Genomic DNA, 13,494 nt, shown 5'->3' with positions numbered 1-13,494 from the left:
CTCTCTCTTTCCATCTCTCTCTCTTTCCATCTCTCTCTTTCCATCTCTCTCTTTCCATCTCTCTCTCTCTCTCTCTCTCTTTCCATCTCTCTCTCTCTTTCCATCTCTCTCTTTCCATCTCTCTCTCTTTCCATCTCTCTCTCTCTTTCCATCTCTCTCTCTCTCTCTTTCCATCTCTCTCTCTTTCCATCTCTCTCTTTCCATCTCTCGCTCTTTCCATCTCTCTCTCTCTCTCTCTCTTTCCATCTCTCTCTCTCTTTCCATCTCTCTCTCTCTTTCCATCTCTCTCTCGCTCTCTCTTTCCATCTCTCTCTCTCTTTCCATCTCTCTCTCTTTCCATCTCTTTCCATCTCTCTCTTTCCATCTCTCTCTCTCTTTCCATCTTTCCATCTCTCTCTCTCTTTCCATCTCTCTCTCTTTCCATCTCTCTCTCTTTCCATCTCTCTCTCTTTCCATCTCTCTTTCCATCTCTCTCTCTTTCCATCTCTCTTTCCATCTCTCTCTTTCCATCTCTCTCTCTCTCTTTCCATCTCTCTCTCTCTCTCTTTCCATCTCTCTCTCTCTCTTTCCATCTCTCTCTCTCTTTCCATCTCTCTTTCCATCTCTCTCTCTCTCTCTTTCCATCTCTCTCTCTCTTTCCATCTCTCTCTCTCTTTCCATCTCTCTCTCTCTTTCCATCTCTCTCTCTCTCTCTTTCCATCTCTCTCTCTCTCTCTTTCCATCTCTCTCTCTCTTTCCATCTCTCTCTCTCTTTCCATCTCTCTCTCTTTCCATCTCTCTCTCTTTCCATCTCTCTCTCTTTCCATCTTTCCATCTCTCTCTCTTTCCATCTCTCTCTCTTTCCATCTTTCCATCTCTCTCTTTCCATCTCTCTCTCTCTCTCTTTCCATCTCTCTCTCTCTTTCCATCTCTCTCTTTCCATCTCTCTCTCTTTCCATCTCTCTCTCTCTTTCCATCTCTCTCTCTCTTTCCATCTCTCTCTTTCCATCTCTCTCTCTCTTTCCATCTCTCTCTCTTTCCATCTCTTTCCATCTCTCTCTCTTTCCATCTCTCTCTCTCTTTCCATCTCTCTCTCTTTCCATCTCTCTCTTTCCATCTCTCTCTCTTTCCATCTCTCTCTCTTTCCATCTCTCTCTCTCTTTCCATCTCTCTCTCTCTTTCCATCTCTCTCTCTCTTTCCATCTCTCTCTCTCTTTCCATCTCTCTCTTTCCATCTCTCTCTCTCTCTCTTTCCATCTCTCTCTTTCCATCTCTCTCTCTCTTTCCATCTCTCTCTCTCTTTCCATCTCTCTCTCTTTCCATCTTTCCATCTCTCTCTCTCTCTTTCCATCTCTCTCTTTCCATCTCTCTCTCTCTTTCCATCTCTCTCTCTCTCTTTCCATCTTTCCATCTCTCTCTCTCTTTCCATCTCTCTCTCTCTTTCCATCTCTCTCTTTCCATCTCTCTCTATCTCTCTTTCCATCTCTCTTTCCATCTCTCTCTCTTTCCATCTCTTTCCATCTCTCTTTCCATCTCTCTCTCTCTCTCTCTCTCTCATGTGCTGATATCATTTGGCACATGCTTGTGATTCTCTCTGTAAAGCTAAACATTATATGATGCTGTTGCAGTCGATAGGCTTTCCATGGGACGTAGCAATATTTTGGGTTGTTTAAGCCAAAGTTGACCTTAGTTTTTACTTTAGCTGTAGTTAGTTCCCGACTCTTCCATATACACGTATACTTGTGTTAAAGGGAACCTGTCATCAGATTTTTGCCACCTAATCTGAAAGCAGCATAAGACAGAGGCAGAGACCCTGATTCCAGTTATCTCGCTTACTGTGCAGCTTACCGTAGATTTGATAAAATCACAGTTTTATCAGCAGGAGATTATCATTAGAGGACTAGTAAACCTGCTGTCATGTATTCTAACCTCATCCCTACCACTGGCAGCTTTCTGAGTACACTGTGCATAGGCAGAAAGCTGCCAATCAGTGATGTAGATGGGGTTATACAGAGCTCGGCCTTCAAGAGAACTGCCAGATCTGCAGCAGAGAAAACAGGGATTTATCAGAATGACAGCAAGTAGCCCACTAAGTGACACATCACTGGAATCAGGTTGATAGATTCTCTTTAACCGATCATACATGTTTGTGTCAGTAGTGTTTGGGGAAAATAAGCCAGGACCAGAAGTAAGGATCGGGCAGCTAAATATCCAACATGCCTGAACCCTGCCTTCTGCTCTCCAATGAGATCTGGGTGTTTTGCCTGTGTACGGGTGCCTTTAGTCCCAATAATAGTACAAGCAATTTGGGATCATTTTTAGATGCCAAGACTTTGTTGCATGTAAATCTCCATTACCCATAAGCTTTCCAGCATAACCTTACTTTGTTTTTGCATTTTGTTAACCCTCTGTCCTTGCCTGATTTATAATGGGAGCTTGTAGTGACCCGCAGGCTGTAGGTGTACTGGTGTGCCAGTGGGTACAGAGTGGAGGGGAACCCTCTGAATGGCATGGCATTGGATTTCTTGCTAGTTAGTATTGGGTAGATAACCTTTCTCGCATATTTCAACTATAACTAATTTATTGTGTGGCTTCTACATTGTTTGTGTTCTATGAAGAATGGTTTGTTATTGTTCGGCCATGGTGACTATTTTTTCTTCTTTCTGTGCAGGCGGAGACGGCAGCCAATCGTATCTGTAAAGTGCTAGCTGTCAATCAGGAGAATGAACAGCTGATGGAAGACTATGAAAGACTAGCAAGCGATGTAAGTGCTGGGGCAAAGTGCTCAAATCTTATGTGCTGTTTATTGTTCACATTTGATCCAGTGCTACTTAAACCTTGTAAAATGAAGACCTGGAGCGCTGACATCTGAAATTGCTAGGATCGGAGAGCCCCCAAAATTGTAACTATATGGTGACCAACCACATAAAAAGTAAGGAAAACTTGCCGGACAATTATCCATTTTGCCAACCGCTCATAATATTCATGTAGGGGACTAAGGCTCGGCCAAACTTTGCCGAAAAAGCTTAGACATGTGGAAACCCAATGTGCTCGATCCTTCTTTCCTTGACATTACTTGGAGAGGTCATCTTAGCACAACGAAAACGTGTAGGGTCGAGGCTTGCCTGAACTTTGTCTCATGTGTATGGTCACCTCCATAGAGATAATCTCTGAGGTCATCAACCAGGGAACAAATGGCATATTTCATTGTATCCGAAGGATGCACATCTCAGATGCTCCGCCTGAACTTGCCCCATATTGGGCAAGTTAATCTCCCTTTACACTGCACGATTATCATGAACGAGTGTCCCTCGTTCGTCAGGTGACATGATCTTGAAAAAGATCATCGTTCTCGGCGGCACATTGTCCTGTGTAAACAGGAACTGTGCTGCCGAGAACAACATCAGCCTGTCTTCGCTGATGGCTCTGTGGCTGATATGAAGCCCGGTTGCACAGCCTAATATATGACTGCCTACCGGTAAGTCTTTGCTCTTTTGAATTGATACTATACATTATTTTTTTTGTGTGTGAGAAACTTAAAAGCAGAAATATAATTGTGTAATACAGTACAAAACATGGGTGGTACAGTGTCCTAAATAAAAGGGGAAAAATATTAATACAGCAGAAGCCATTTGTGGCAACAAGATCATTATCTGTGATAATAAATTTAGGGAACATTTCATGTGACATCTCCACGTAGACCATGTACGATGCCTGATCGTCGTCTTCTTCTACTGGCAGCTGTTAGAATGGATCCGAAGGACTATTCCTTGGCTGGAAAACCGCGCACCTGAAAATACAATGCAGGCCATGCAACAGAAGCTGGAGGACTTCAGAGATTATAGACGTCTTCACAAACCTCCTAAGGTCCAAGAAAAGTGTCAGCTAGAGATCAACTTCAACACTCTTCAGACTAAGCTAAGACTCAGCAACAGGCCAGCGTTCATGCCGTCCGAGGGGAAGATGGTCTCGGTGAGTGCGATACCGGTCAAAAGCCTATCTACGTTACACAGAGATGTATGATGTCCTCCGAGCACAATGGTGAATAACGAGTTACTTAAAAAAAAGGAGGTTGGTAGACTTGGAAATAATCTAAAGAACGTATGCAGTTCCATGTGCCACACACTTTACACACATCCTTGTACATTAAAACAATGGATTATCCTATAAGATAAATGTGTGTGTGTGTGTGTGTATGTGTATATATATATATATATATATATATATATATATATATATATATTTAACGTAATTTGGAAGGTGGAAAATCTGGCTCATATTAAATCTCAGAAATGAGAACACATGCCCCAAATAATAACGACCATCTGCAAAGAAATAAGGTCCAACCCCTCCAAATAACATTTTGGAACAACGTAAAAATGAAGTTATTTGTATCCTATCCAGACATTTCTTCCTGAAATCCAATGGATGCGTCCCGATGGTCACCGTGCTTCTTTTTATCTCATGGTGTGATTGCAGCTCTGCTCAGTTTTGTAACTTTTTTTTTTTTTTCTCCGTAGCTACAGGATTGATCGTTTTTCTCAATTCCTTCCCAGGATATAAACAATGCATGGGGTGGCTTGGAGCAAGCGGAGAAGGGCTACGAGGAGTGGATGCTGAATGAGATCCGGAGGTTGGAAAGACTAGACCACTTGGCTGAAAAGTTTCGTCAGAAAGCTTCTATTCATGAATTGTGGACGGATGGTAATATGATCGCGCTCATGCCATCCCCAGAGAGGATTTGTCACTGGTTGTTCTCAGGCTTGTACAGTGTTCTCCACATTCTGGATTAGTGGACTGTTCCGTGTCTGGAAGAGAGTGAAGCAACAATACTGTAGAGATCCAATCACAGAATAGCCCCAAATATTTTAACCAATATACAAAAAAAGGGCAAAGTACCTGCATAAATGATGATTCACACCACGAGATACTCTAAGTGAAAAAAGAGTCTCAAACCTAGATACTTTTATGAAATGATGCTATATAGTTTTATTGATACAAAACATTAAAACATGATACAGACGGGTGCTAGATGGAACCAATAGAGGGACTATATGTCCTGGGAAAGCCCACAAACTGAACCACAGATGTACTATAGCCACATACGTAGTTGATGATAAATTCATGAGACAAGCATACCATGAATAAGCATACTTAAAACAGGGCATTGTTATAAATACATTTTTTTGGCCTCAAAAAAGCAGTGCACTTTAACATGCATACACAAACAATTCCCCAAACATGTCTCAAACAATCCTACACTAATACAAATAGGTATATATACATGTGTCCCTAATAAAATAATACCGGCTAGTACATACCAATGGGTGGATAGGTGAGGATACCCGGACGTCCCTCTGCCCCGACGCGCGTTTCACTCTGCTTCTACGGGAGGCGTCAATACTGTAGAGATGTAGAAAATTCAGCACATGCTGGGAGTCCTCAAATGTGCCTTCTGGTATAGGAAGGTAACAAGTAACAGAGGATGTCCCTGTATTTGTGCCTACACGCATTTTCAGATGTTTTCAACTGATTCATCAATTGCATATTTTTTAAAAAGTCCTTACATTTTTGTGCAAATGGGTTGCCGTTATTCCAGGGCAGTCCCTAAAAATTGGTCACTGTTTTTGCCCAAGTCCTTAAAAAACGTAATGAGTCTGTGATTTATTTATTTATTTTTTAAGCTGAAGATATGTATACAGATTATTTTGACTGTACTTCTCATCATTTTCTAGATTACAATGAATGTAGCTGATGTTGTGTCATCAGAATTAAGCGCGGTAGACACGGATCACTTATAATCATAATGATTTATTTTGGTTTTCCAATGTGTCCGTAAAAAATATTGTCCTTTTTCTGAGTTGGCAACCCTGCTCACCCTCATAAAGCGATTTTATATATGTCTGGATTTTTTGCTCAGATTTTGCAACGTTTTCGCTAAAGGCAAAAATGAAGCGCACTTTTTCTGTTGTGGGCAAAATGCATGAACTATGTGCGGAATTTCGAATTGTTTGACGCAAAAACAACAATGAGTGCCACAAGACAAAAAAAAGGGGGGCATTAAAAAAAAATCATCAGAAATTAATAATTGGCCCTTAGTGCTCCTCATCTAGTATAAGATGGAGCTCTGCAGTTCCACAGAGATTGGACGGGGTTCCTCGGAAGACGGCGAAAGTTTTAAAATAGGGATGGGATTGTTTTTTAGGACAGGGGTCAGTAATCGGCAACTTGCGTTACTTCAGCTGTTCTGAAATGACAAATCCCTGCACGCCATGACAGCCACCGCCCTGTTAGGGCATGCTGGGAGTAGTAGTTTCGTAACAAGTGACCCATGTTTTGGGAGCAGAAATGTAGCTCAAGCCCCTGTGACAGTTATGCTGTGATTCCATGTCTTGGTGCTAGCATTGCCCTCTGCTTCCTCAATAGGAAAGGAAGCCATGCTGCAGAAGAGAGACTATGAAACGGCAAGTCTGTCAGAAATCAAGGCTTTGCTGAAGAAACACGAGGCCTTCGAAAGTGATCTAGCTGCTCATCAGGATCGGGTGGAGCAGATAGCAGCCATTGCCCAGGAACTCAAGTATGTCTGCTGCATCCTCTGTTGTTTTTCAGCTCTTCTCTGCACACTAGGAAGCATAAGCAGGGTAAACGCATCTCTCATCCAGTGTCACCCATGTACAATTTGTGACTAATTGCTTGGAAACCCAGAAAGATGACACTGCTCCTCGTGACGGCACAGACTGGAGCTTGGGTGATGACTCTAGTGATGCCCCCCATACACTCTGGAGTGCCGCTGTTCAGTCAGTTGTTCAGCGGTCTCTCCCGACTCTCCCGTACATGGGAGAATACACTCTGCCAATCGCTCCAGTGTTCTCAGAGCACACACATCTCCAGCGGTGACTTATCCCTAGAAAACGAACGGATCAGCAGTCTGAAATTGGACATGCTAGGTGCTAAACTTTGTTGGGGGAGAGTCAGGAGGCCCCAGTACACTTTAGACTGTAAACCCAAACAGTCCATATCTGCGGGTTCAGACGACATTAATCTGTGTATGAGGTCGTTTGTCTGTTCAGAGTTTTTTTTCCATGGCAGAAACAGATTTATGATTCAGATTTTGCTGCAAATACGCATCCGATTATCTATTTACATCTTGCCCTTGTGAATATACCCTATGGGTATAGTGAGGGTTAGTGGCTATTGGAGCCTCACAGTAACATATTATCGATGGAACTAACCATATATTTCTCACGTCTATATGTTTCCATAGAAGTGGGCACCCATGTATTTGGACTGTAATCTCATGCATTTTTCGGACTATAGGATGCTCCTTACCATAAGACGCACCCCAGGTTTAGAAAGCAGAAAATAGGAAAAACATTTTTTTCTATTAAAACTTCCCTGACAAAGTAAAGTGGATGGGTCATTATCACTATGTGTAATGTGCTACTTTAGAATAGGATAGAGTAGAATCTACTACATATGCACATATAGACACACACAGCTCTGCTACATGCACATGTAGACACATACAGGTATGCCACATATGCCCATATAGGCACCCAGGTCTGCCACACATTCACATATAGACACACACAGCTCTGCTACATGCACATGTAGACACACAGGTATGCCACATATGCCCATACAGACACCCAGGTCTGCCACACATTCACATATAGACACACACAGCTCTGCTACATGTAGATATAGAGACACAGCTCTGCTACTTACACATATAGACACACAGATCTGCCACATATTCACATATAAACACATAGCACTACTACATATGCCCAGAGAGACACACACAACTTTGCTACATATGCCCATATAGACATACCCAGCTCTGCTACATATGTAGACTGCATGCATATATAAACACATACAGCTCTGCTACATGCACATATAGACACACAGTTCTGCTACAGGCACACACACACACACACACACACACACACACATTCACACTATACAATTACCATATCTTGCAGTTCCTGATTGGGAACACTTTTTTAATGGGTGAGGGTCTCTTCTTTAAAAAAATATGGTAGTTCTTTCATATGATGGTATCTGTCTCACACACTATATTTTTACCACTAGTGGTTGGCGTGTGGCTGCATTCTGACAAATTTATTATAGGCAAAACCGTATGCATTGATTACGTATTGTTAATCGTGGCGGGGCTGTGAAGAACCGTGTGACCCTTAACAATCGGTAATCAGGTTGCACTCCTTTTTCCTATAACCCACTTGATAGCTGGCACATCACACCCGCATCTCGGCCCTGCCCCGACTGTCATCTCATCCTACTCTAGTGCCGGATGGTATTCATAATGGAGGACAATTGCTAATAATTGAGGTGCTGACCGGGTGCCGGATTTATAGGGTAGTTTATGTTTCCCATCATTCAGCGCTTACTGAATAGTTTGTAGCCGATGACAAATGTATGAATGGAAAAATCAATAAACAATTCAAGTAATCTGCCCGGCTTGTCGGCTCGTGAGGGCCTTGTGAGGTTTAATGTAGTGTTTGACACATTATTGATTGTTTTGGTGCTCGCTGATCTCTGCTTCCTTGACTTTCATGTAGTGAACTGGATTACTACGACTCTGTAAGTGTAAATGCTAGGTGCCAAAAAATCTGTGACCAGTGGGATAACCTTGGTGCACTCACCCAGAAACGGAGAGAGGCTTTGGAGGTAAGAAATCTGCACATTTTTCCCCAAAACTCAATTGAGCATAATATGAACCAGTTTTATTTGTAGAACTCAGTGTCCCTGATGTAATGTCACTTTCACACTGGTTGTTCTGAACTCTCATTTTATTATTGTGTTGCTGCAATTCTCTTTTTTGATCCATTTTTTTATATATTTTGGGCAGATCTGTGGGGTCCTCTAACCTTTGCTCCTGCAGCAGGCAACTGAAAATGATAATAGTACAGTTGTGCTCAAAAGTTTACGTACTCCAGTTTAAAAAGAGAAAACACAGTGGTTTGACAATAAATGGCTTCACCCAACCACTAACCATGAGTGGAGAAAAAGTTTTGGTGTTATCAATCATATTCTCTGAAAAAGGCCAAGAAAGCAAAAATTCTGCTGGGGTATGTAAACTTTCTCTATCGCCTCATTGGGGGACACAGGAAACCATGGGTGTATGCTTTGCCACTATGCACAAAAAGAGTTAAGGCCCCTTCACACTAAACGACGCTGCAGCGATCCAGACAACGATCCGGATCGCTGCAGCGTCGCTGTTTGGTCGCTGGAGAGCTGTCACACAGACCGCTCTCCAGCGACCAACGATGCCGGTAACCAGGGTAAACATCGGGTTACTAAGCGCAGGGCCGCACTTAGTGTCCCGATGTTTACCCTGGTTACCATCCTAAAAGTAAAAAAAAACAAACGCTTCATACTTACCTTCCGATGTCTGTCCTCGGCGCTCTGCTTCTCTGTACTGGCTGTGAGCACAGCGGCCAGAAAGCAGAGCGGTGACGTCACCGCTCTGCTTTCCGGCCGCTGTGCTCACAGTGAGTGCAGGAAAGCACAGCGCCGGGGACAGACAGCGGAAGGTAAGTATGAAGCGTTTGTTTTTTTTACTTTTAGGATGGTAACCAGGGTAAACATCGGGTTACTAAGCGCGGCCCTGCGCTTAGTAACCCGATATTTACCCTGGTTACCAGCGAAGACATCGCTGAATCGGTGTCACACACGCTGATTCAGCGATGTCAGCGGGAGAGCCAGCGACCAAATAAAGTTCTGGCCCTCTAGCCCCGACCAACGACATCACAGCAGGATTCTGATCGCTGCTGTGTGTCAAACTGAACGATATTGTGACGCCCAGGAGACCGGGATACCCAGCACCGGACCAATGGAGTCTGTCTCTTGAGGGGGATGTCACGGGTGGCTTGACCCGGTGCTGTGGCCTCAGGCAATGCACAGTGTAAAGGGTATCGTGAGGGAACAGGCACTTACTTGATCAGCAGCAGGTTCTCCCAGCGGTGACGATCCCGATCCTGGATAGATGGCTATTGTCCAAATGAAAGACTGAGGCACTGAAACGTTTAACCAGTTTACTTTAACATAAAAGGATTTACAACCAGTCCTGTCACCGGAGTCTGTATGGGAACTCTGAGTTACTTTGACCCTGCCGGGGTCTTCGCCTCTTATTGTGCGCAATTTCTGTGTGGCCCTGCTGCTGTATGTGAACTGGCTGCCGGCCCAATCTGTCCCCTCCGGGTCCTGGTTCGACGGGCAACCCGAGTCCTTTTATCGGTTTACCCCCTCTGGGAGTACCGCTGAACTCTGTGTCTGTTGCTGCGTCCGGCCCTAGTGAAGCTGATATCACCTCACGTTTTTCCGGTTGCTGTATTATATATAATGAATACAGCCACGGATCCGGTATCCGTCTTTGCGCCTGTTCTGGGTAGTGATTAATGCTACCCGGTTCTCACAATGTCCTTTTTCTCTATCCCTCTTCTCCTCAGGCCGGTGATTTAGGCCTGGTAACAGTCAGAGGGCTATTAGATATTCATCTGTATGACCTCTCACTTTCAGCTCCTTGGCCCAACTGCCATTTCTTCTCTCAGACCAGAATGGATCAAGGGGAGTCTCTGGAGCTCCCCCTTCTGGCCGGAGGTGGTAGTGCAGTCTTGCTATTTTAGTATTTGTATTTACTGTCAGTAACTATTTTTGTGGCAAATACCCCTAGGGGTGCCACATTCCCCCTTAGTTAAGAACAGTACTCCGGGACTGTGGGACGATAACATTTTGAAATAACAATTAATATGTACAGAGTCTTAAAAATGAAAAGTTACAAAAACCACTCAAGGAAACAAAAATAGAGTTCTGTAAAAAGTCACTTCAAATAGCGTCTATTAACCCCTTCCCGACCTTTGACGCCACGTAGGCGTCATGAAAGTCGGTGCCAATCCGACCCATGACGCCTATGCGGCGTCATGGAAAGATCGCGTCCCTGCAGATCGGGTGAAAGGGTTAACTCCCATTTCACCCGATCTGCAGGGACAGGGGGAGTGGTAGTTTAGCCCGGGGGGGGGGTGGCTTCACCCCCTCGTGGCTACGATCGCTCTGATTGGCTGTTGAAAGTGAAACTGCCAATCAGAGCGATTTGTAATATTTCACCCATTATAACGGGTGAAATATTACAATCCAGCCATGGCCGATGCTGAAATATCATCGGCCATGGCTGGAAATACTAGTGTGCCCCCACCCCACCCCTCCGATCGCCCCCCCACCCCCCTGATCTGGCCGGTACACTGCTCCGGCTCCCCTCCGTCCAGTGCTCCGCTCCCCCCCGTGCTCGTGTCCGCTCCCCCCGTGCTCCAATCACCCCCCCGTGCTCCAATCACCCCCCCTGCATTCCGATCCACCCCCCCGTGCTCCGTTCCACCCCCCCGTGCTCCATTCCAGCCCCCCCGTGCTCCGTTCCACGCCCCCCGCGCTCCGTTCCACCCCTCCCGCGCTCCGATTCCCCCCCCCGTGCTCCGATCCCCCCCCCCGTGGTCCCCCCCCACCCTATCATACTTACCGATCCAGCCGTGGTCCCGTCCGTCTTCTCCCGGGCGCCGCCATCTTCCAAAATGGCGGGCGCATGCGCAGTGCGCCCGCCGAATCTGCCGGCCGGCAGATTCGTTCCAAAGTGCATTTTGATCACTGAGATATAATATATCTCAGTGATCAAAATAAAAAAAATAATAAATGACCCCCCCCCCTTTGTCACCCCCATAGGTAGGGACAATAAAAAAATAAAGAAATTTTTTTTTTTCCACTAATGTTAGAATAGGGTTAGGGTTAGGGGTAGGGTTAGGGGTAGGGCTAGGGTTAGGGTTAGGGTTAGGGGTAGGGTTAGGGGTAGGGTTAGGGGTAGGGTTAGGGTTAGGGGTAGGGTTAGGGCTAGGGTTAGGGCTAGGGTTAGGGTTAGGAATGTGCACACGTATTCTGGTCCTCTGCGGATTTTTCCGCTGCGGATTTGATAAATCCGCAGTGCTAAACCGCTGCGGATTTATGGCGGATTTACCGCGTTTTTTTCTGCGCATTTCACTGCGGTTTTACAATTGCGATTTTCTATTGGAGCAGTTGTAAAACCGCTGCGGAATCCGCACAAAGAAGTGACATGCTGCGGAATGTAAACCGCTGCGTTTCCGTGCAGTTTTTCCGCAGCATGTGTACAGCGATTTTTGTTTCCCATAGGTTTACATTGAACTGTACACTCATGGGAAACTGCTGCGGATCCGCAGCGTGTGCACATACCTTTAGAATTAGGCTATGTGCACACGGTGCGGATTTGGTTGCGGATTCGCAGCAGTGTTCCATCAGGTTTACAGTACCATGTAAACATATGAAAAACCAAATCCGCTGTGCCCATGGTGCGGAAAATACCGCGCGGGAACGCTGCGTTGTATTTTCCGCAGCATGTCAATTCTTTGTGCGGATTCCGCAGCGTTTTACACCTGTTCCTCAATAGGAATCCGCAGGTGAAATCCGCACAAAAAACACTGGAAATCCGCGGAAAATCCGCAGGTAAAACACAGTGCCTTTTACCCGCGGATTTTTCAAAAATGGTGCGGAAATATCTCACACGAATCCGCAACGTGGGCACATAGCCTTAGGGTTAGGGTTGGAATTAGGGTTGTGGTTAGGGTTAGGGGTGTGTTGGGGTTAGTGTTGTGGTTAGGGGTGTGTTGGGGTTAGGGTTGTGATTAGGATTATGGCTACAGTTGGGATTAGGGTTAGGGGTGTGTTGGGGTTAGTGTTGGAGTTAGAATTGAGGGGTTACCACTGTTTAGGCACATCAGGGGTCTCCAAACGCAACATGGCGCCACCATTGATTCCAGCCAATCTCGTATTCAAAAAGTCAAATGGTGCTCCCTCACTTCCGAGCCCTGACGTGTGCCCAAACAGTGGTTTACCCCCACATATGGGGTACCAGCATACTCAGGACAAACTGCGCAACAATTACTGGGGTCCAATTTCTCCTGTTACCCTTGTGAATCTAAAAAAATGCTTGCTAAAACATAATTTTTGAGGAAAGAAAAATGATTTTTTATTTTCACGGCTCTGCGTTGTAAACGTCTGTGAAGCACTTGGGGGTTCAAAGTGCTCACCACATATCTAGATAAGTTCCTTGGGGGGTCTAGTTTCTAAAATGGGGTCACTTGTGGGGGGTTTCTACTGTTTAGGCACACCAGGGGCTCTGCAAACGCAACGTGACACCCGCAGACCATTCCATCAAAGTCTGCATTTCAAAAGTCACTACTTCCCTTCTGAGCCCCGACGTGTGCCCAAACAGTGGTTTACCCCCACATATGGGGTATCAGCGTACTCAGGAGAAACTGGACAACAACTTTTGGGGTCCAATTTCTCCTGTAACCCTTGGGAAAATAAAAAATTCTGGGCTAAATAATTATTTTTGAGGAAAGAAAACGTATTTATTATTTTCACGGCTCTGCATTATAAACTTCTATGAAGCACTTGGGGGTTCAAAGTGCTCACCACACATCTAGATAA

The 13,494-nt window shown here is 45.0% G+C and overlaps 1 protein-coding gene across 5 annotated transcripts in view; it reads left to right on the top strand.

Annotated features, from left to right (window-relative positions):
• The window catches only part of ACTN1 (actinin alpha 1), a 146,324-nt gene that overhangs the window by 87,514 nt on the left and 45,316 nt on the right, over positions 1–13,494 (top strand). For all 5 annotated transcript variants that reach the window (XM_069732279.1, XM_069732296.1, XM_069732291.1 and 2 more), the window contains exons 9-13: positions 2,651–2,743; positions 3,721–3,951; positions 4,536–4,683; positions 6,406–6,556; positions 8,565–8,673. In XM_069732279.1, the coding sequence (XP_069588380.1) occupies positions 2,651–2,743; positions 3,721–3,951; positions 4,536–4,683; positions 6,406–6,556; positions 8,565–8,673 (732 nt within the window). The remainder of the gene's footprint in view (positions 1–2,650; positions 2,744–3,720; positions 3,952–4,535; positions 4,684–6,405; positions 6,557–8,564; positions 8,674–13,494) is intronic.

This window comes from Ranitomeya imitator, chromosome 1 (genome assembly GCF_032444005.1).
Source record: "Ranitomeya imitator isolate aRanImi1 chromosome 1, aRanImi1.pri, whole genome shotgun sequence".
NCBI lineage: Eukaryota > Metazoa > Chordata > Amphibia > Anura > Dendrobatidae > Ranitomeya > Ranitomeya imitator.
Note: the sequence above shows the minus strand (reverse complement) of the source record. Positions and strands in the feature narration are given on the sequence as shown.